This window comes from Nansenia antarctica (assembly GCF_963989245.1).
Source record: "Nansenia antarctica genome assembly, chromosome: 6".
In the NCBI taxonomy this organism is placed as follows: Eukaryota; Metazoa; Chordata; class Actinopteri; order Argentiniformes; family Microstomatidae; genus Nansenia; species Nansenia antarctica.
In genome coordinates, this window is record NC_137676.1 from 61,686,184 (window position 1) to 61,710,241 (window position 24,058).

Consider the following 24,058-nt stretch of genomic DNA (forward strand, 5'->3'; position numbering starts at 1 on the left):
ACAAAACAAGGTTCATCCAAAAAAAAAGAAGAAAAAAAAAGCTTTGGCTCCCGGACTATCAGTGTTGTTTCACATCTTCACTCTCCTCTTTGGCTTTGAGTCTTGCCCTTTCATAGGTCTCTGCCATCTTCTCTCTGAGTAGCTCCTTTGACGTTGTTTTTGGTCTGTCCTGCTTCTCATTTCTCTCTTCTGCCTCCTTTTCCTCTAATGCACGTTTCTTTTCGTCCTTCTCCTTCTCATTTTCTCTCTTTCTCTGTTGCTCCTCCCAGTCTTTTATTTTCATATCTGCCTCCTTTATTTTTTGCATCGCAAGTTCAATTTTAGCAAATTTTTTCTGTTCCTCCCATTTCTCTTTCTCTTGCTTCTTCTCCTCTCTCCTCCTGATACTGTTTTATCTTCCGTTGATAGTCTAGTACTCTGGTACTCTAGTGCCATTCACACATCATTACTACCAGTCTTTAAAAGGTCTGGGGAACACAGGAAACAACCCAGGTAAAAAATCTATATCTTCTCCTGAACCGATAATGCACTTTGATTTTGTGTGCCTGTCCAGGCGAAACGCCTCCATTTCTACCACTAATACACACACACACACACACACACACACTCACACACTCACACTCACACACCACACACCACACACCACATGAGAACATCATTATGGCGATGCTAGGAAGAGATGGAGCCATCCCCCCACCCTCCCCTCTCCCCCCACCACTCTCCCCTCTCCCTCCACCACCCTCCCCTCTCCCCCATCACCCTCCCCTCTCCCCCATCACCCTCCCCTCTCCCCCCACCACCCCCCTTTCTCCCCCCCACCACCCTCCCCTCTCCCTCCACCACCCTCCCCTCTGCCCTCCACTACCCCAGCACCCTGAGAGGGGTGCCTATCAGCCCACCACCCTCCCCACCACACCACCACCCTGAGAGGGGTGCCTATCAGCCCACCACCCTCTCCCCCCTTCTCTTTTGTTCCTTCTCTTTCTTTTTCTTGTCCTTCTTCTGTATTTTCTTTTCAGTCTTTAGTCTCCTTTTCTCTTCTTCTGCAAACCTTTTATTTTCCTTTTCCTTCTCCTTATTCTCATTTTCAAGTTTCTTTATTCTCTCTTTTGCGTTCTTTTTTTCCTCCTTTAGTCTCCTTTTCTCTTCTTCTGCAAACCTTTTATTTTCCTTTTCCTTCTCCTTATTCTCATTTTCAAGTTTCTTTATTCTCTCTTTTGCGTTCTTTTTTTCCTCCTCTAGTCTAATCTTCTCTTCCTTCTCTTTCTCTTTCTTCTCTTTCTCTTGCTTTTTCTTATTCTCTTTCTGTTGCTTTTTTTCTTCCTCCAACTTCACTTTCGCTTGCTTTTTTGCCTCCTCTGATTTCAGTTTCTCCTCCTTCTGTCGACGTTTCTCCTCCTTTTCAATCTCTTTTTTTTCTTGCTCAAGGCTCTTCTCTTTCTCTTTCTTCTCTTTCTCTTGCTTTTTCTTATTCTCTTTCTGTTGCTTTTTTTCTTCCTCCAACTTCACTTTCGCTTGCTTTTTTGCCTCCTCTGATTTCAGTTTCTCCTCCTTCTGTCGACGTTTCTCCTCCTTTTCAATCTCTTTCTTTTTTTGCTCAAGGCTCTTCTCTTTCTCTTTCTTCTCTTTCTCTTGCTTTTTCTTATTCTCTTTCTGTTGCTTTTTTTCTTCCTCCAACTTCACTTTCGCTTGCTTTTTTGCCTCCTCTGATTTCAGTTTCTCCTCCTTCTGTCGACGTTTCTCCTCCTTTTCAATCTCTTTCTTTTCTTTGCCAGGCGGTGAGTGACGTCCCACTGGGGCCTCTTGGGGGGGATGAAGGCAAGAGTCAATTCTCTGTGGAAAGAAAAAGCACTAAGGCTTAGGCTGTGTTCGAAATGGCATACTAGCATACTGCATACTAGCATACTCAATGAGTATATACTGTATACTGCCTACTAAATTCATAATAAGTATGCCAATTCCAGCCAACCGTTTACACTGCAGTATGCATACTGCATCCCAGAATGCATTTCGCCGGTCCAGGAGCGGGGATTTTAAATCCTCTATTTAAAAATATATTGGCTAAAAGCTGTAATTTTGGCTCTACAAGTGTTAACATGTCATTTTATGAAGTTTTAATATGTTTTCAGGTGAGAAAGTAACCATATATATTCCAAAAATGTGATGTATGTATCTGATCTGACGTTACCTTAGTTACCGTAGATACCCGTAGATACTACTTCGACATAGTCCGAACTTAATAGCTAAACAAGTTGTAAAAAGATTTACAGATTTTTTTACATACTACTCATAAACATTTTAGCTAGTCAGATCTCGCATACTGTACAGTGTGAACGCTCTGGCATACTAAAATCTAGTATGAGTAGTATGCTAGTATGCCATTCCAAACACAGCCTTACAACGTAGCACACAAACCCAACACCAGATGAGTCACATAGCATTTTTCGTTTTTTTCTTTAAAGCCCATGTGACTTCCACCTATGGGTGTTGTATTGCCACAAAGGGCATGGTGGCGCAGTCGGACCTGTATAGGAGGGAAGACTACACCGGGAGGAGATGGCATGTCATTCATCAGGGGAAGAGGGCCAGGCGGTGAGTGACGTCCCACTGGGGCCTCTTGGGGGGGATGAAAGCAAGAGTCCTACAACGTAGCACACAAACCCAACACCAGATGAGTCACATAGCATTTTTCAGGAGGTTAACACACAGGCAACAACTTGGCTGTGTTTGCTTGGTACCTTAGTGTCATAGCATTGGCATAATAATAATAATAATAATAATAATAATAATAATAATATTTATTTGAAAAGCACTTTTCCTGCAAACTTTGCAACTCGAAGTGCTTTAAAATATCCACACAGCATAAAAAAACAAAAAAAACAATAGTAATCAATAAAACACAATAGCAATAATATAAACTACATAATAAAACAAGAATAAGCCATACAGTCCACAAAGATAAACAAAATAACTAAATAATATAAAATATACCATACGATTTAAGTAAATATGCAAATATATACAAATATATAGATTCATCAACTAACATTAAAAGATACATTAGATATTAATAATATTAACATGAATACCATTATTAGATATAAGATATTATTATTATTATTAAATGGAAAGAGAAGACAAAGCTAACATACCGAAAGGGGGTGTCGTGGAAACGAAGAATTCCTCCTTTTTCTACCCCTCCTTAACTGTAGAAGTATCTCATTCTTCTTTTTCTCTCTTTCTTTCCTTTTCTCCTCTTCTTTCATTAATGTTGCTTCTTTTTGATTGAAAAGGTTTTCTCTCTTAACAACCTTTATGTGGTCCTCCTCTTTAGTATCCTCTTCCAGCATCCTACACTGTAGAAGTATCTCATTCTTCTTTTTCTCTCTTTCTTTCGTTTTCTCCTCTTCCAGCATCCTACACTGTAGAAGTATCTCATTCCTCGATTTCTCTCTTTTTTTCCTTTTCTCCTCTTCTTTCATTAATGTTGCTTCTTTTTGATTGAAAAGGTTTTCTCTCTTAACAACCTTTATGTGGTCCTCCTCTTTAGTATCCTCTTCCAGCATCCTACAGTATCCTTCCAGTACCCTCTCTTCTTCCTGTAAACTTTTCATGAGAAGCACTGCCTTTATTAGCTCTGGTTCGAGACATTCAAGATTACCCGGATCTGGAAGGCAAGGGCCGGGGCGCTTAGGCAACGGGCGTGGAGGGGGGGAAGGCCGGCCGGCTGGGAAGCCAGACATGAGGGTTAGGGAGCCCATGTGAGAGGAGCCCATGTGACTTCCACCTATGGGTGTTGTATTGCCACAAAGAGCATGGTGGCGCAGTCGGACCGGTATAGGAGGGAAGACTACACCGGGAGGAGATGGCATGTCATTCATCAGGGGAAGAGGGCCAGGCGGTGAGTGACGTCCCACTGGGGCCTCTTGGGGGGGATGAAGGCAAGAGTCCTACAACGTAGCACAAAAACCCAACACCAGATGAGTCACATAGCATTTTTCGTTTTTTTCTTTAAAAAAGAATCTGACAAAATAAATCCACAATTCCAAACGAATTCTATTACTCAACTACATGGAGAAAATATTGGCTATACCCAGCAAACACAGTTGAACCTTGAAGTTAGGCTGTGGTGAGGTTGTGGACAACATTCTCGGAATAGTCGGCTGTAGTGTGGCAACATGTTGGAAGCCTACCAGATGGGCTAAAGGCTAAAGTCTTCGCAGTTACGTTGTCGCGACCCTCAGTAGTATTAAAGTAGCATTTCATTGGCTACCTTCTAACAACGTTGCAACCTCACAGGAGGTTAACACACAGGCAACAACTTGGCTGTGTTTGCTGGGTACCTTAGTGTCATAGCATTGGCATTATAATAATTATAATAATAATAATAATAATAATAATAATAATATTTCTTTGAAAAGCACTTTTCCTGCAAACTTTGCAACTCGAAGTGCTTTAAAATATCCACACAGCATGAAAAAAACAAAAAAAACAATAGTAATCAATAAAACACAATAGCAATAATATAAACGACATAATAAAACAAGAATAAGCCATACAGTCCACAAAGATAAACAAAATAACAAAATAATATAAAAAATACTATACGATTTAAGTAAATATGCAAATATATACAAATATATAGATTCATCAACTAACATTAAAAGATACATTAGATATTAATAAATAAATGGAAAGAGAAGACAAAGCTAACATACCGAAAGGGGGCGTCGTGGAAACGAAGAATTCCTCCTTTTTCTACCCCTCCTTAACTGTAGAAGTATCTCATTCTTCTTTTTCTCTCTTTCTTTCCTTTTCTCCTCTTCTTTCATTAATGTTGCTTCTTTTTGATTGAAAAGGTTTTCTCTCTTAACAACCTTTATGTGGTCCTCCTCTTTAGTATCCTCTTCCATCATCCTCCTTAATCCTTCCAGTACCCTCTCTTCTTCCTGTAAACTTTTCATGAGAAGCACTGCCTTTATTAGCTCTGGTTCGAGACATTCAAGATTACCCGGATCTGGAAGGCAAGGGCCGGGGCGCTTAGGCAACGGGCGTGGAGGGGGTGAAGGCCGGCCGGCTGGGAAGCCAGACATGAGGGTTAGGGAGCCCATGTGAGAGGAGCCCATGTGAATTCCACCTATGGGTGTTGTATTGCCACAAAGAGCATGGTGGCGCAGTCGGACCGGTATAGGAGGGAAGACTACACCGGGAGGAGATGGCATGTCATTCATCAGGGGAAGAGGGCCAGGCGGTGAGTGACGTCCCACTGGGGCCTCTTGGGGGAGATGAAGGCAAGAGTCCTGCAACGTAGCACACAAACCCAACACCAGATGAGTCACATAGCATTTTTCGTTTTTTTCTTTAAAAAAAAAATCTGACAAAATAAATCCACAATTCCAAACGAATTCTATTACTCAACTACATGGAGAAAATATTGGCTATACCCAGCAAACACAGTTGAACTTTGAAGTTAGGCTGTGGTGAGGTTGTGCTAAAGCACAAGGGAATATCATATCATTTAATATATTTAATAATATGATGCAGCCATTTTGCAGAGACTATACAGAGAGTAAACACAGGGCCCGTCTCTTCACCGTGTTCCAACTAATTGTGCATTATTGTATCACATTCACACACTCTATTCTCTCACCTTGATCCAAGGGTGTAGTAGACATTCCTCTGCTGTCATTCTCTCTCTGTTTGAGGAGATAATCACATAATTACTAGTACCATACAGATGTGTACTGATATTAATCAACAAATGTATTGTAATCATATGTGACACGGTCTGGTCAATCGGTCCGCAAGTCAGCATCTGATTTGATGTTCGGACTTTTCTTTCGAAAAATGTTAACACATTTTTTATAATGACACACTCGCTTATCAACTAACACAGCTTGTTTTGTGAGCCTGCTGACAATGTAAAGTAGTGTTATAGTTAACTAGGTAGTAGTGGGAATTACTCACTGAATCCATTGCATTGCAGTATTTTGGCTTGACTAGCGAGTTCGTGTTGTGATTTTCAAAAACTTTGAAAAGTATTTCCGTGTTTCAAAATAAAAGTCGGAACATTTTGATTGGTTGCCGACTTGCGGCCCAAATGACCGGACCGTGTCACATATAAATTATATCAAAATATGAGTAATAGATTGTTTGATTACATTGGGTCTTTAACCAGCAGTTTTTCAATAAAGTCTTTGGCCATGACACTGGTCTGGCTGAAAGAGTTCTCCTCAAACTCGTAGTTCATCCCCACAATGTTCAGTAGTGTCTCATCATCATTATCTCCTTGAAAAGGGGACATGCCACTCAACCTGTAAAATAGGGTGGTGTTAGGGAGACATTAGGGAGCTAGATACTAGCTAACACTGTAATACTGCATCCACAGTGAAGTTCAACCTGTCAGCTTATCTTTGGATACTCACAATATGTAGGTTATGACGCCAATACTCCTGTATAGACAAGAGATACAAAGAGTAATGAAAGACTGTATTCAAAACAAGAAGAACTACATCTAGCCTACCACAACTATGACTACTGCATGGTTAATCCAGGAGTGTTAGGGCCTATGGTATCCCTCTTTGTCTTATGAACAACTTAAGATACAAATGAAAATTAATATAGTTTAATTTGTCAGTATAATGCACCTATTTGCTCATAGTAACATGTAAAATGGTTTACCACATGTCAGCGGCCTCACTCAGGGGTTCATAGTTGATCACCTCAGGGGCTGGGAGGGAGTGAGGATGGGGGGAGGAGTGAAATAGCAGAAATGTCATTATTCATTGCACATTTATCTGTGCACTAGTTGTAAAAGTTCATATTCTGACAAATCATACTTAAAATGTGTTGTTGACTCGTCCCTCTCTTGTATTTGTTCGTTTTAGTACACAGAACCTTAGTTTCCCAAATCTGTGCAAAAATGGTGATAATGGACCATTAAAAGTCTAACACAATCATACCCAATACCCAATACAGAGCAATACTGTAATAATGGTGATAATGGATAGGGCAGGATTAAGAACCAAGAGATGAAGAGAAATTAAAACAATCTACTCTGCAACATGAGTGTCGGTCATGCAGTTAAACAAGGCCGAAAGTCACCCTCACTGTGTACAGTTTGGTAAGCACATCATTTTGTAAAAAGCATTGGTTCTGTAAGGCACTGACAGTGTCTGTAGGCTACAGTAGAGCTGCCAGGGAGGGACCTGATACCATAGCTAGCAACCACATTTTCCTGGGAGAAATTAAAGTTTTGAAGAAGCCTCCATGATGCCAAATAACACACCCCAGCCTGTGGAGTCAGATGGCCATAATATGAACACAGAACAAGTAAGTGCTGTGAGCTGTGATTCGGTCATAGGTACGAGGCCGCAGGCAATCACAGCCGTGCTGATATTCAGTATAACAGCACGACCTTGAGTGTGATATTGCTTTTATACAACAGTTCTACAGCGCCATTTATTAGTTAACAGTAATAAGCGACAACAGATTATGATTTGTTTGTTTATTTAATCATAAAAATAAACAAAAAATAGTCCCGCAACTGAACTTCAAATGGACTGTTGCCTAGTAACCTGAACACAAACATGTAGTCTAATTAACGGTCATTTAGTAGAACATCTGTGCGGCGGAGTGATACATAAAGTCCCAGTGCTGTTATACTGTATATCAGCACTCATGGAATGCCTCTTGTCCAATCAAATCCAATCAAATGACTTGGTCGGAACTAACTGTTGTATAATATAATATAACCTAGATTTGCATCAAATGCCTTTCTAAAAGACCAGACTGTCAGGTGTCCTGGACCTTCCCCTGTGGCTGAGCCCTGTATGTGTACCATTTAGAGAAACACGCATGGAGAAATTACTTGTTTTCAACTCTGATATTAGAAACTAATATTTCTGGACAAATGTTATTGTTGTCATATAAACTGTGTAGAAATGGTAGGTGCTAAAAAAAATTGTATGTTCCAACATTTGTAATGTTTTGCATGAATGTGCAAAAGGGATAAGAACTGACAAAATTATATATTTGTATAACAGTGAGAAAGGAAATGAAAGAGTGTTAAGAGAGAAACATGTGGTTCACCCCCTTCGACCATACAGGTCGGTAGCAGGTAGAAGCGTGAATGACTTTTGTTCTTTTGTTCTGCAACTGCCACAGATACAGCAGCTCATTGTATTTGAGTAACACTGTAAGATGCACACACATGTCTATTGCACAATATTGCACACAAGACAGACAAATAGATAGAGAGATATGGGTTCATTCTACTGCAGAATTGTTACAGTGTTTCTGTGACTCAGTTGTAACATGTTCCCCCCTGCATTTCCTGCTGGGCCTATGTAAACTTCTCACCTAGCCAGAAGCCTTCTCTCACTACCCCCTGCTCCCACACCGCACGCTCTGACGTCACATCCTGTCCATAACCACCACCACTACCCGTTTGTTGTCTCCATGACAACCTGCGCAGGTTTCGCAAGGTTCAAGCTAAATAAAGACTGACAGATAGACATAAAGAGAGATTGCTTAAACAAGTCCACATATTGTTCTTCAACATGCTTTCTGTAGCCCCAAATCGTCTCATCTGGTTAACATGGTGGAATGTTGATTTTAGGCCAACATTCCTAGAGCCCTTTTGTTACTGCAACTGCCGTGGAACTTTCCGGACTCTTATATAAAAACAACAGGAAACCTGCAGAACACATTCTGATTACTCAACAATGCACTCTCTTGGCTACCAGTTCTACCCCACTGAAGCCACTCTCAACCACTTCAACACCCAACTATACCACTCTCAACCTCACAACCATCTATCTATCTATCTATCTATCTATCTATCTATAGTAGATATGCTTTGCTATTGACAATACATTGCCAAAATGTCTTTGCCAACCGCATATTGGGGTAGTGGTGGTCTAGTGGATAGTGAGTTGGACTTGTGATCGGAAGGTTGTGAGTTCAAATCCCGCCTGAAACCACACCACTACTAGTGTGCCCTTGAGTAAGGCACTTTGCCCTCAGTTACTCCAGGGGGAATGTCCCTGTAATTCGTACCGTAATTGTAAATCGCTTTGGATTAAAAGCGTCTGCTAAATGTCAAAATTAATTAAAATTAATATTGTAACTGTCATCCTATAAGGCCCGACAGACAGACAGAAAGAAAGACACAAAAGCCAGTAGACACATCAAACATACACGCTCGCATGCTCCTCAATCACACATACCGTACACAATTAAATGTTCTAAGACCACTGAAAACACCCACATCAGACATAGACTTCTAATTGTTCATGTGACCATTGTGAGAATGTGGGTTGTTCCACTTACCAATGTACTCCGGGGTACCCCAGAGACTTCTGTACTCGTCCCCCGGTGTGAAGCGGTGGGCCAGCCCAAAATCAATGATTTTGATGTGGGGGTGTGGCACTGTCTTATCAACCAGCATGATATTCTCTGGCTGAACAGAGAGGAGAAACACTTGTTACTTACGTGAAGCGTTCAACAATGTAAAATATCAAGGTGTCAGAAGAGTGTCCGAAGTTTAATAAACATGTAGTGGAGGTGGTTCAGTGAACCACAGTACAGTACCACAGCACAGTAGGATGATAATAACGGACCTTGCCTGAGATCCGAAGACTTGCATTAGCTCCCAGAACTAATGCCTGGGCTTTAGCTCCACGGGCTAACACAGTCTAATGGAAGACCACGGTTTGAACCTAGTAGGTCACACCAGCTACAAGACCATGATTTGAACCTAGTAGGTCACACCAGATAGGGGGAACCACCTTCCCATTTGTCTATAATACCTCTAATTTCTACACCCATTAAATCTCCCCTTTTTCTGTGATTGCGTCCCAATTGTCTGTCTTCGCTCCCTTCTCAAAAGGATTGGATCATAATATAACTGCCAAGAGGGGTGGGAGGGTACGAGCAGATGGGGTGATTATTATTATTATTATTAGTGTTCCTACTACGTAGTAGTAGGAACAGTATTGTTATTGGTCTTTATTTGTTTTTTACTCTGTGTGTTTACTTTATACTTTATACTACTTACCTTTGCTTTTGATATGTTGAAAACATTTACTTTCTCGAATGCTCCTTGTTGTGCTCCTTTTCTCTTGCTGATTTATTTCCTGCCCATGTTCATCACTACATTTTCTCTACTAAAAGCACATTTCCCCCATTCTAGTGACTCTTTATTTGATCGTGATTTGGATGTGAGGACAGAGGGTGTGAGGACAGAGGGTGTGAGGACAGATGTGAGGACGGAGGAAGTGAGGACCATGCGCCCCCTGTGTGTGCCCCTCTCACCTTGAGGTCAAAGTGGGCGATGCGTTTGCTGTGCATGAAGCCCACTCCCTTCAGGATCTGCTTGAGGAACTCGATGGCCTCTTCCTCTGACAGGTTCTCTTTCGCCACTATGAAGTCTAACAGCTCCCCTCCGCTGATACTGTGGCATGGAGAGGAGGGAGGGGGCGTAGTGAGGGAAGGAGAGGGGAAGGTGAGGGTGACAAAGAGAGAGAGAGAAAGAGAGAGAGGGAGAGAGAGAGAGAGAGAGAGAGAGAGAGAGAGAGAGAGAGAGAAAATATGGGAAGTTGATTGTATTAGTGCTGCTTACTGATTACAAGGAAAGTCAATAGTTCTGTCTGTCTATACAGGCCGCTCCATTAACAGCTCAGACAAGTACTGAACCAGCACAAAGGCACAAACTCACTCCCTCACTCCCTCAATCTCACACACACGCACACACACACACACACACACACACGCACAGAAACAACCTCAGTCGGCACACTTATTCTGATTACATTAGATTGCATTTGTGACTATGTGTGTGTGTGTATGTGTGTGTGTGTGTGTGTGTGTGTGCGTGTGTGTGTGTATGTCTCACACATGTGTGGATCTCTGCATTGCTGCTATATTTATAGGAAGTGGGCGGGGCCATAGGGAGCCAGTGTCTGGCTGTTAAGATTAGAGGTAGTAATGATAGTTGATTCTCGTTGTCTTCCTATTAAACAGGATAGGTGAGGTGATCCACACAATGTTTTCTATCATACCCACTGTGTCCTGAGGGGGCAGACACACAGACACACGTCACACAGACAGGCACACACATGTGACACGGCATGATTGCATCTGCACATTATGAGCAATCATGTCTGACACCCATGCGATATACAACAGACCACCACAAAACCAAACACACACACACACACGTCACAACAGAGACAGACCCTGTCACTGTACCAAACACGTCATCCAGCTTTGTTCTGATCCAGAGTCTCACTTTCGCCCCATATCAGTTTTCCTTCTAGACTAACATCACTTGGAAGTAACACCAGTCTAGTTTTATCTCTTTCTTTCCTACAAAGTCTCTCTAACTCCCTATGGTCTTTGCCCTTTTAATTTTTCATTGCCTACATTTTCCTATTTTTTTTCTTTTCTAATCTTTTCTTTTCTAATCTAATCTATGGGAGTAACCTTAACCAGTTGTTCAAAACTTAATCTGGATCAGATTGATCCCGATTCTTTTCTCTGATCGAGGATCAAATCGAGCTGGCTGATCCTGATCAGAAAAAAAAGAAAGAAAAAAGATCTGATCCTGGATCAAGCCTGGATCAAAGAATCGGAATCCAGATCAAAAGTTTTAAACAATTGGGCCAGATAGACAGATCCCATAATCGGACAGGCAGAGAGAAAGACAGACAGGCTCCTAGACAGGCTTCTAGACAGGCTCCTAACACGCAGTGGATACAGAAGTTGGGCTTTGTTGCCATAACGTTGACATGTTGCAGCACTTCGTGCCTCCTTCTCCATCCCTTCATCACATCCCACTTCATTCACAGCTCCACAATAAGCTGTGAATGAACACCTCCTCTCAAACACCTCACTCTTTCCACCCAACACCCTCTCCTCCCCATCCTCCATCTCCTTTTCTCCATCCCTCCATCCTATACTCACAGCTCCACGATGAGCACCACCTCGGCGCGGCTCTCGAACACGTCCCTTAGCGCCATGACGTTGGCGTGCTGCAGCGCCTGCAGGATCTCCACCTCTCTCTCCACGTCCCTCCTCTCCATACCCAGCTGGCTGTTGGCGCTCCTCCGCAGCTTCAGGAATTTCCCGGCCCAGCGGACTCCCGAGGAGCGCTCCCGCACCGCCCGCACCTGCCCAAAGTTACCACTATGGGGAGGGAGAGGTGTGGGAAACATGGGTTTCTTTGGTTTATTTTCTGGAATACTTTGGTTTGATTGAGCCTGCCTGGAGTGGTAGATGGGCGGGCTTGCACTTTTCAGACTATTCCCGTTAGTTCCATTGTACCAAGCTCAAATCAAGTTCAGATAAGGAGAGAAAACTATATAGGACAGGCACCCAGGTTTCATGTTGGTACTGCTCTGGGTCAAATATGTACGTACAGTGCCCTGCATAAGTAGTGGGACAGTGAAGCAATTCTTCTTCTTTTGCCTTTGAAGGTTTGGCTTTGAAATCAAACAATTACATTTGTAGAGATTATCAGCTTTTATTTTATGGTATTTTGTACATATTGGATACATATATATACACATGCATATCTTCTTTTGCCTCTACACTCCAAAAATGTGGTTTTGAAATCAATGATGGTATTTTGTACATATTGGGTGCACCATTCAGAAATTACAACACTTTTCTCCATAGTCCCCCTTTTTCAGGGTACCCTAAAGTGATGGGACAATTGGCTTGACAGGTGTTTCTGGTGTGTTACGTCACATAATTTTGCAGTTATAAGAGAGCTCTCAATGTCAATTGATTCTAAGCTTTGCATTTGCCTTTGGAGTCTGCTATTGGTGTCTGTCAACATGAGGACCAAAGAGACGTCAATAAAAATGAAGGAAGCTGTTACAGCCATAGTGTGGTTGTGTGTGTGGTTGTGTGTGTGTGTGTGTTTACTGTTGTAATGTGGTTGTGTGTGTGTGTTTCTGTTATTCCCTGTGTCTCTCCCCAGGTTATTGTCCTTCCCCCTTCCTATCGCCATGGTGATGGCATAAGGGAGCACACCTGTATTCACTTGCTCATCAAGGATGGAGGATAAAGGACAGGTGGAACTAACAGATGGTGCCAGTGGGCAACTGTGTGTTGGTTGCTAGACAGATACTACTGTAGTATGTGCCTGTGTGTTGGTTGCTAGACAGCTAAAGCTACTACTGTAGTGAATTTCTGTGTGTTGCTACAATTTGTAGCGTGTACTGGCGTCAGTAACCGTGACTCATTTTTTAGACGGAGTGTGTCTGTTAGTATTGTGTTTGGCCACTTTAATTGGCTTCTACCTTGTTAAACAATCTATCATTTTCTCCCTGTTTTTGAAAGTAGTTTTCAGTTAAGTGTTTTTCTGAAAACTGTTTATTTTTAAGTTATACAATAGATTCTTGGTTTATTTATATTCTCCTGTCCGCCTCTTTGTCCTCCGGTTCATTTCATTATTACTTGCCGCGTCCCCTGGATATTATTTGGGGACATAACAGAAGCGTTTATGAGGCTGAAATATCAGAAAAGAATCTAGAAGAAACATAACCAAAACCTCAAATGCAAATGCAACTGGTAGGCCAAGGAAGGCTTCTACAGTGGATGACCGAATAATGTGCACCACAAGAAAAACCTGAACTTCACTAGCAGAACTAGAGGCGACATTGCAAGACACAAACCACAAAAACAGGATTATGGTTTGCTAAAAAATACCTAAAGAGCCTGCAGACATCTGGAAAAAGATGAGAGAAAGATTAACATGTACCAGAATGATGGAGTAAAGTGTGGAGAAAAAAGGGAACTGCCCAACATCCACAGCATAACACCTCATCTGTGAAATATGGTGGAGGGGGTGTTATGGCTTAGCCATAGATGGCCTCCAATAGACCTGAATAATTGTCTTCATTGATGACGTAACCGCTAAGCTAACCCCAGTGTACAGAAACATTTCTTCAGCCCAAGAACGAGCCAATGCCTCCAAACTCATTAGATGGACATTCATCATACAGCAGGACAATGACCCAAAACATACAGCCATAGCAACTAGGGAGCTTTTCAGGGACTGGCCAAGTCAATCTCGATTTAAATCCTTTTGCATTTAAGCATTTGCTAAAGAGGAGACTTAAGGCAAAACCTCCTCAAAAGAAACAACTGAAGATGGCTGACGTACAGGCCTGGCAGACCTTCACCAGAGAGGATACCCAACTGTTGGTGTGGTTAATGGGTTGTATACTTTGTATACAAAGGATTAAATAGGGTACTATATGTCTAAAACGTGTTGTAATGGCTGCATGGTGATAGCAACATCCACAGAACACTTCAATAAAAGCTGAGAATCTCTACTTTAACTTCACTCAACTTTTCAAGTATAGATCCAAACAAAGAGCAGCACTATTTTGGGTGAGGACTGAGGGTTAGTCTAGAGCCAGAGTGGTGAATGTCATAGCTCTCTCCTCTCTCTCTCTCAATGTAACCCCACCTCTACAACTTCTACCTATCTAAATAAAGAAACATAAAGAGTGAAGGAGGGTAGATGTCCACTCTCCTTTAAAAAAAGAAAAAAGAGGAGTCTGAGGATCATCATTGTAGCTGCATCTCTACTCACACCTCCTAGTAAAGATTTGACATGTGTGTGGCCTAGCAGTGTAACAACTGTCTAAACATACACACTTGTCTCTGGAGTTTACTTCTTTGTTTTTTTAATAAGGGGGCGTTTAATTATTATTATTTTTTTAAATCCTAATAACACTTCAACACTTTTTGTGCAGCAGTGTGTTCAACATTTCATATGATGTTCAATTTAGATCAATAACAAAACCAACTAATTTACATACATTTTTTATGTTATTTGCAGTAGAGAAACAGTACCGGGGGTAGTGGGGATGAAGAGGTCTTTAGGAGAGACAGTAGTACTCTGTACGATTATACTCTCTCACCTGCCCAGCACTTCTCCGATCTCATAGTAGTCCTCCACATTCTGTAGTTTAAAAACAGCCATTCTGATGCTCTTCTTTCTCTCTCCCTCGTTGTCCTCCACGTCTACTGCATTCTATATAAGTTATAGGGATGACAGAACATACAGTATGTGTAAGGTTAACAGATGTAAATCATATGAAGGATAGGACATGCTTATTTGCACGAATCAGACCATGGAATCCAGGATGATACACAGACCAATGTGAACGCAAGAGAGCCATAACATTCCACTGAGGCATATACAGTACACTAAGGGAGAAGGCAGTGAGACTGAAATGTGTTATGCTACTGATGTGTGAAGAATCCTGGCATACAGTCATAGAAAATACTCTCCAATGGGGTTCTTACAGACACAAACTGTCATTTGGGATGCCTTTCTTGGATATATTAATGTATATATACCCATGTTGATTCTTGAAAGATATTTGTTCCGTCTATGAATTTGAGAGTGGCACATTTCTCCAAACCCATCCCTCAGCTTTTTGTGGCTGGGCTGGCGTTTAGAAATGATGGATTGTCCCTTTAATGGATACCATTGAAGAGAAGCATTTGAAAGGCAAGGTGAACATAAAACATGTAGTAACAGCTTAACATGAAAACTGAAAAATGCATTCACACACAACTACTGGTACTACTACAAACACACATTCAATTTCACATCCTGTACTGTAAATAGACCCATTGATTTGTATCACTTTCTTGAGTTAAATCAATCTTTCTACTCCCTTTTAAATATGCATTGATCAAAGGCCATAATGTGTGTGTGTGTGTGTGTGTGTGTGTGTGAGTGTGTGTGTGTGCGTGTGTGTGTGTGTGTGTGTGTGTGTGTGTGTGTGTGTGTGTGTGTGGTCATAATGTATAAATAACACAACTATAACCTGTCACAGCCTTAATGAAGTCACTGGAGACACTCTATGAAACTTGCAGAAAATGTGTGTGTGACATCAATTACAGTAAGCTGGTACTGATGTATGTATTCCTGGCAACCAAGATCACAAACATATAAGTTGTCTATTGTTAGCCAATCACGCGATTACAAGGCACGGATGCATGCGACAATGTCACGTGAAGTCTTATTTAGAAAATGAACATCTAGTTGGGGGCCTTAGGGCTATATGAGACCTAATTAGCATATTTCCAAGATGGCGGCTCCCCGAAAATGAAAAAAAAGAAATTGAAAATAAAAAATAAAAAATCCAATATTGACCCATTTTTAATGTTGGGGAGCATGTGGGAGGGCCAGACCTCGTGAACTTAAAGACGGTTACAATTTGAAGTTATTTTTTCTGAGTGGGGCAGTCCCACTCATATTTTTCCTTTTTATTGACAGTTACAGTGAAGATTTAGACAGGAAGGATGGGTGAGAGAGAGAGGAGGGATGACATGCAGGATATGTCCCCGGCCGGAGTCGAACAATATGACGTTGGCTCCTCCTTAGTAGTGAGTCCTAAAAAGCTTCGATCATGTCAACCCAAAGCCTGTGGCATTCATTGTGTCATAGCCTATGTGAGGGGGAGTATGGATGACCTTCCAAGTATGGATGACCTTCACAAGGCAGTAACAGATAATGTTGATTCCAATCTGAAAAGCTGGGCAGAATCCTGTAAACATTTTTAGCTTCTTGGTAGATTAGTTACACAACCTTCCGATGTGCATGCAGCAGGTGTGTACTACATGCCAAATGTTATCTCATGTTGCGATATGCAGCAAAACGGCAAGCATCTCATGACACTGCCAGACCAGGGTATCAGAAGGGGAAGCATCTACCAGTGAGTGGGGGACAACCTTTGACCATCTAACTATTGCACAAATTGTTGCTCTAGTTGAGGATTCAGATCCTCCTTCACAATCTCCTATTACGGCAACTCTACAGGAACCTTATGAAAGAACACAGGTGTTTGTGTCTGATTATGAACCCCACACAACAACATTCAACAACATCTCCTCAGCTATCTGCCTGAATAGAGTGAACACCAGAAGGGGAGGGAAACCTACATCGCAAACAAGGAACAAGTGGCTAAGAGGAACAATTAGCTCAGGATGATTGTAGTTATCAGCGGCAGGAGAGAGGGGAGGGAGGCTATGACCAGGGAGGAGGGCAGGGGGTCAAGTTGGCAGGTGGATGGCTTGGATTTCCGGATGAGTTTAGATAAATCGGCAGCAGAGGGGAGATGGAAGCAGGAGAGAGGTACAGAGAGGGGGGATGGGGAGATAGGGGAGATGGACAACTGGACATAAGAGGGGTCAGTTGTTGGTGGATGTTGGCTATTTTTGAGTTGAAAAATGACATCAGAGAGTTACAGTGGTCAGTGGAGTAGAAGTGTGGGGGAAGGGAGTCGGGGGGGGCGGAGTGAGTTGTTGACCACTGAGAACAGGGCCCTGGTGTTCCCAGCACCAGCAGTGATTTTGTCTGTAAGATATTGGGATTTGGCTGAGGAGAGGGCGTCTTTGTAAAGGAGGATGTGGGCATGGTGCATCTGTTTGTGAACAGTGAGACCGGTTTTTCTTGAAAGCCGCTCCAGCTGACGTCCTTTGGCTTTCAGCAGACGTAGGTGAGGGGAAAACCAGGGGGCAGAATGGGGGAATGAGACAGTCCGGGTTTTGAGGGGGGCGAGTGAGTCCAGCAGAGTTTGGAGTCCATCATTGTAATGAGAGACGAGCTGATCAGGGGTGCATGGGGGGGTGATGATGGGGAAAGTGTCGATGCCTGTTATGAGATCTGCTAAATTATTATGTCTGATGTTGCGGAAGGACATAGTACGTGACTGTTTGGTTTTGGATAGAGACAAACTTAAGTTAAATGAAACAAGCATGTGGTCAGAGATGGGGAGGTCAACAGCAGAACAGTTGAGGGGAGTGACACCTGAGCAACAGACCAAGTCCAAAATATGACCTTTAGAATGGGTAGGGAAATCAATATTGTTGGAGACCAAAACTGTCCAGGCAAGAGATGAAGTCCTTAGTGAGAGCATGATTACTATTATCCATGTGAATATTTAAATCACCTAACAGAATTATGTTGGATGAGAGTGAACAGATGTGGGTGAGAAATGTGTTGAATTCATCAAAGAAATCCTTGTTTGGTTTGGGTGGGCGGTAGATATTAACTAAAACAGTTGGGGTAGGTCCATTTAGTTGTAGAGCCACAGACTCAAAAGAATGAGACACTGGCAGAGTGACAGGAGAGACCTTCCAGGACTCGCGGTGGATTATCACGAGACCCCCCCCTCTGCCGGTGAGACGAGACCCCCCCCTCTGCCGTTGAGACGAGACGCCCACAGCAGGTTAGACACGCCTACATTAGGTTAGACACGCCCACATCAGGTTAGACACGCCCACCGCAGGTTAGACACGCCCATATCATGTTAGACACGCCCACAGTAGGTTAGACACGCCCACAGCAACTAACACCAGGACGAGGGTCAGGGGATGCACAATATCAGGCTGGATGCATAAGTGTCTAATCAGGGTCACCAGGTGGAGTATTGTAAGACCTTAACTGGGTTCAAGTTCGTGGAACACTTGTTGATTTATAAATATGTCTGAAGCCTCGGGTTGCACTTACAACTACCATTACGAGGCGGACACACTCACACACACACACACACACACACACACACACACAGACACACACACACACACACACACACACACACACACACACACACACACACACTCAGACACACACACACACACACACACACACACACACTCAGACACACACACTAACACACACACACACACACACACACACACACACACATACACACACACACTCAGACACACACACACACACACACACACACACACACACACAAACACACACACACACACAAACACACACTTTTGGCTCTTAGATATCTCACATACCGAAAGGGGGCGTTGTGGAAACGAAGAATTCCTCCTTTTTCTACTCATCCTTAACTGTATCCCCGCGGACAGTCTGTCTATCATGTACCGTTATACATATTTAAGTAAATATGCAAATATATACAAATATATAGATTCATCAACTAACATTAAAAGATACATTAGATATTAATAATATTAACATGAATAACATTATTAGATATAAGATATTATTATTATTATTAAATGGAAAGAGAAGACAAAACTAACATACCGAAAGGGGGCTTCGTGGAAACGAAGAATTCCTCCTTTTTCTACTCATCCTTATGAAAGTAGCAGACTGTAGCAGAAATTGTATATAATATATATATATATATATATATATATATATTCTCAGCGGACAATCTCTCTATCATGTACCGTTATACAAGTCTGTATGTACCGTTGTCACACAAAAGTTTGACCAAACCATTCTATTATAGGTTTATCATGACGCCATAGTGCCGTTGTCACACCAACCCATTCTATTGGGTTTTTATGACGTCATGGTGTATTTTTTACGTCTGCGGTCAAACTTCGGAGGGCGCGCTCAAACAGATATGTTTGCATGATAATAATAATAATAATAATGATGATGATTATTATTATTATCATTATTATAATCATAATCATAATCATAACCCTTTTTTGTATAGCACTTTTCCTGCAAACGTTGCAGCTCAAAGTGCTTTAACATATAAATACAAATGATGCAATTCAACCCCCTCTCTGCAAGCCAAGCACACATATCTGTATACGCCTGTCTTCCTCATAAATAAATATTGCCTATGTTTTCTTTCCTGTCCTGATTATGATAGTATATGTTCTGTGCATAGGCTATTATGTCCCTGTTAAACCTACGGTTAGACTTTCAAACGTTCAAATGTTGCAATATGGTGATCAGACGTTGGTCAGCCTCAAATTCGTTCTATATGTATGTGTGCTGATTTGTCAACTTATCAACAAGTTATGCTGCTATAAGCCTATATTTTGTTTTGGTCTGAGTTAGTTAGCCTTTGGTTGACATGATATGATTTATATATTGTATAACGAATACAACTCGCCCCGGCTCCCACCAATCAATGTCATACAGGGACTGTTTTCCTGACAATTCACTCGCCTCTTCCTCGTCTATACTATATGATATTATAGTAATAGTATTATTGTAGTATGCTTAGTACTGTATCAACAACTCATAAACGTCAACTGCGCAATATCGATGTTGATTATGGTGTTGAAATTGCACCTACTTTCCTTGCACCTACTCTGCCTATGATGTATTACGGATGTAATACGGTATTATTAATACATAATAATAATATATATTATAAAAGACTGGGCTAACCCTGTTGTGTCCACACATAGGGTTACCGGTACTTGGGGATACTCTGCAGGGTTGATACGGTGATTAATGTATGATCGATTACTGTGATTGTGATGTGTAGCCTAATTGATCTGTGATTTATTTGTATTTGTATTTTATTTTTTATTTAACCTTTATTTAACCAGATAAGTCAATTGAGAGCCAATTCTCATTTACAAAGACGATCTGGCCAATTGGCAGAACAGAGGCAAGTATGTACACAAAACACAACACAATATATACAATATAAAACACAACCCAATATAAAACATGAATGCCATGATACACATGTATCAAAAACATCTATACATTACAATACAATATGTAAAAGACAGCAGGGACCAGGGGGAAGTTAACTTAAAAGCAGGTGCAGTGATCCGAGACAACATGTAAAAGTGAGTGTTTAAAAGTGGTGAGTTTTCGTGTCACTGCAACACGTTCCAGTCAGTGGGGGTGTAGGTACCTACAGCTACCTACAGGGGGCAGCGAACTGAACAGAATGACTCAGGCCAAAGGAAAAATATCTAATCTCGTTATGAGCTGTTTATTTTATATTGTAGTGCTTTTCCCGTTGAAAGGTGGGCAAGATGGAAATCTATGTTTATTTTTGTACTAATCTTACTATCCTTGTATCTATTTTCAGTTTTTGTTTTTGTTTTGTCTTGTGTGTTTGTATGTGCTATCCTACCTTTCTGCTGGATATGATTTTGTTTGTGGTTTCTTTTCTCCTATTGACATGCAGTAAATGTCCCTAGATTTTTATTTTAAACATTGATATTGACGTGGAGTGGAACTCTGTACAAGCCTTCTGGGCGTCGTTCCCTCCTTGCACAATTTCTTGTGTGCTAAATAAACAAACTAAACTAAACAAAGGAGGTGCGGACTTTGGGGGGGGGGGGGGGGGGGGGCAGAGTGATAGTATATTTGTTGGAGCGGAGATTGCTGTGCTGGATGAGAAGTTCAGTAGTAAGCAGAGGTAGGTCTGCCGATGATGGATTATCAAACATGTGAATGGCCATAGCAAACACGTGAATACACATGGAAAAAAAACAAGAATCCTTCTTGTAGCATTATGACTGCCAATGTCCCCTGTCCCGAGCATAGATGACTTTTTCTTTCTATGACTGATGGATAGAGTATTCACTTAGTTAGACAAATGCATTTGTTGTAAGTTATTTACTGATAAATGCAAAAAATGGAAATGGAAATGGAAAAGAACACCATGCAGGTGAATTATATTCCATGCATTACAATGAGGCCCAGTATCTTCAGCATTGTTCAGTTGTAGTCTATTAGTCCATTAGTGAGATATTGATCCCAGCATGTATGAAAAATCTATGTCTGAGGATCATAGCGTTTTTACAAGGTACTTACAGTAAGTGGGGTGGATTATAGGTTGGCCGTTTTTTCTCTCATGATTGACTTGTCTCAAACACAATCTCTTGTTGTTGTGCGCCCTCTAGTGGTACTAAAACCATATGAGCAGTATGAACTTCTTACTTTGACCCTTTTAGTCTGAGGACAATATTTGATCAGATATTCTACTGCAAACAAATTGCCCAACAATCAAACATGCTCGATCTTTATCTTCCATGTGTCGTCATTGTAAATACGTTAGAATTGCAACTTATTTCCTTTTTAAGTACAGTGGACAAGATGACAATAGTTCATGGAAAACATATGGTCTTACTGAATAAATCCATAGGTGTAACATATTATTACATATTTATTGATGAACTGAACCAGTGGGTCAGTCGCCTGGTGTGGAGTGATGGCCAGTTGACTTGGACAGGTCAGGTCGCAGTGATGTGTGTTGAAAGGGGCACCGGTGACAAAGCGGATGACAGTGTGATGGTGGATGACGTCCAGTTTATTGAGAAGGTTTTTGGGGGCAATCCTGTCAATGATATCTCCATAGTCCAGAATTGGCAGGATGGTCATTTTTCACCAAAGTGTGTTTTTGCAGAGTGGGTGAAGGAGGCTTTGTTGCGGTACAGGAAACCAATTCTTGTTCTGACAGTTTGGTGAGAAGGTTATTGATGTGGGTTTGGAAGGAGAGTGAACTATCAAGCCAGATACCTAGATATTTGTATGTATTGACACATTCTAGTACTGACCCATCCAGTGAGGTGATTTTTTTGGGGACAGGAGGCTTGGGGGTAGGGTCCGATTGAAGATCATGCATTTAGTTGTATTGGTGTTTAGGAGAAGATGGAGGTTGGAGAAGGCATATTGGATGCTGTTAAAGCTCTGTTGGGGGTCGGTCAGGGCAGTGTTCAGAGAGGGGCCAGACGTGTAAAGAATGGTGTCGTCGGCGTACATTTAAGTAGGGATTTAAGTTGGTGTGAAGATGGGAAACAATCACAGTCTCTCTTTTTAGTGTTTTCCTGTGCTTTTATATTCATTCTATGCTTGTATATGTTTATATATATGTTTTTATATTCACTTGATGTTCTTATTCCTGTTGTAAAGCACGTTGAGCTGCATTTCTTGTATGAAAGGTGCTATATAAATAAAGCTTTACTTACTTACTTACTTACATGTCTTGTGTTGTTTACTAAAACTGTTGTTTCTCTCCCTCTCTCTCCCTCTCCCCCTCTCTCTCTCCCCCTCTCTCTCTCTCCCCCTCTCTCTCTCCCTCCCCCTCTCTCTCTCCCCCTCTCTCTCTCCCCCCCCTCTCTCTCCCTCTCTCCCCCTCTCTCTCTCTCACACACACACACCCCCCCTGTAGGATATCTCGTTCCTGTTCTTGGAGCCCTAATATAATTAATAATAATTTATTGAATTTATATAGCGCTTTTCCAAGGCTCAAAGACGCTGACAATATAGGGGATATGGGAAACACAAAAACAACAAGTAACATGGAACACAGAGTCAGCGAACGGGGATGGGGGGGGGGGGGTGTAGAGTCCGGTGTCGATGTTGCTGGGAGCCTCGATGGATGTAGCGGCGGCGCTGGAGAATGCCCGCCCTGGTGGCGGCGGCGGCGGCAGCAGCGAGGCGATGGCCGTTGTCCAGCGAGTGCAGGTCAGCGGCAGCATAGGTGAGAGCGACAGCGCGGTGCCGCCGCTGCCGCCGCCATCTGCGCCGCCAGCCCGGGACCGAACCCGCGCGGCCGACCAGCCTAGCCGTGCCATGCCAGCGACCAATTCCCGCAGCAGTGAGCGAAGGCTGGGAAGGACCGACACCCACCTGCGGAGACGGCAACCCCCAAACCGGGGAGGGAATGGTGGCCACCTCCCGGGACGAGGGTAGTAGCACAGCACGGCCAGGCTAGCGATGTCTGAGAGCGGCGCGCAGCGGGCCGGCCGGCAACACAGAGCCGGGGGACAGGAACGAAGAGGCGGTGAACACTGCAGTCCGGCAGCGGAGGCGGCGAACACTGCAGCCCGGCAGTAGAGGCGGTGAACACTGCAGTCCAGCAGCGGAGGCGGCGAACACTGCAGTCCGGCAGCGGAGGCGGCGAACACTGCAGTCCGGCAGCGGAGGCGGCGAACACTGCAGTCCGACAGTAGAGGCGGTGAGAGGCGGGAGACGGCGGGGGGGGGAAAGCAGCGGAGGCAGTGAGAGGCGGGAGACGGCGGGGGGGAAAGCAGCGGAGGCAGTGAGAGGCGGGAGACGGCGGGGGGGAAAGCAGCGGAGGTCGGCGAAAAAATCAAACAAAACAAAGTGAAAAAATACCTGGAAAAGAAAACAAGCTCAGGCTCCTCCGCGAGGTACCAGTCGTGTCTGGCGTGTCTGTCGGACCAGTCCTGCGGCTGGTGTCCGTCCCTGGGCCGCTGCCTGGCGGAGCAGGGGGGCGGAGAGCACCACCTACAATCATCA

At 42.7% G+C, this 24,058-nt stretch overlaps 1 protein-coding gene across 1 annotated transcript; it reads right to left on the reverse strand.

Annotated features, from left to right (window-relative positions):
• Positions 1-2,571: 2,571 nt before the first annotated feature.
• LOC308160790 (death-associated protein kinase 2-like) lies at positions 2,572-15,004 on the reverse strand (the record flags this gene model as incomplete). The annotated part of the gene is made up of 11 exons (XM_080534727.1): positions 2,572-2,616; positions 3,662-3,727; positions 5,012-5,077; positions 5,651-5,696; positions 6,162-6,314; positions 6,426-6,452; positions 6,682-6,730; positions 9,334-9,463; positions 10,318-10,456; positions 11,968-12,189; positions 14,943-15,004. 11 exons carry the CDS (start codon positions 15,002-15,004, stop codon positions 2,572-2,574), a joined length of 1,005 nt encoding a protein of 334 aa, XP_080390853.1.
• Positions 15,005-24,058: the final 9,054 nt, after the last annotated feature.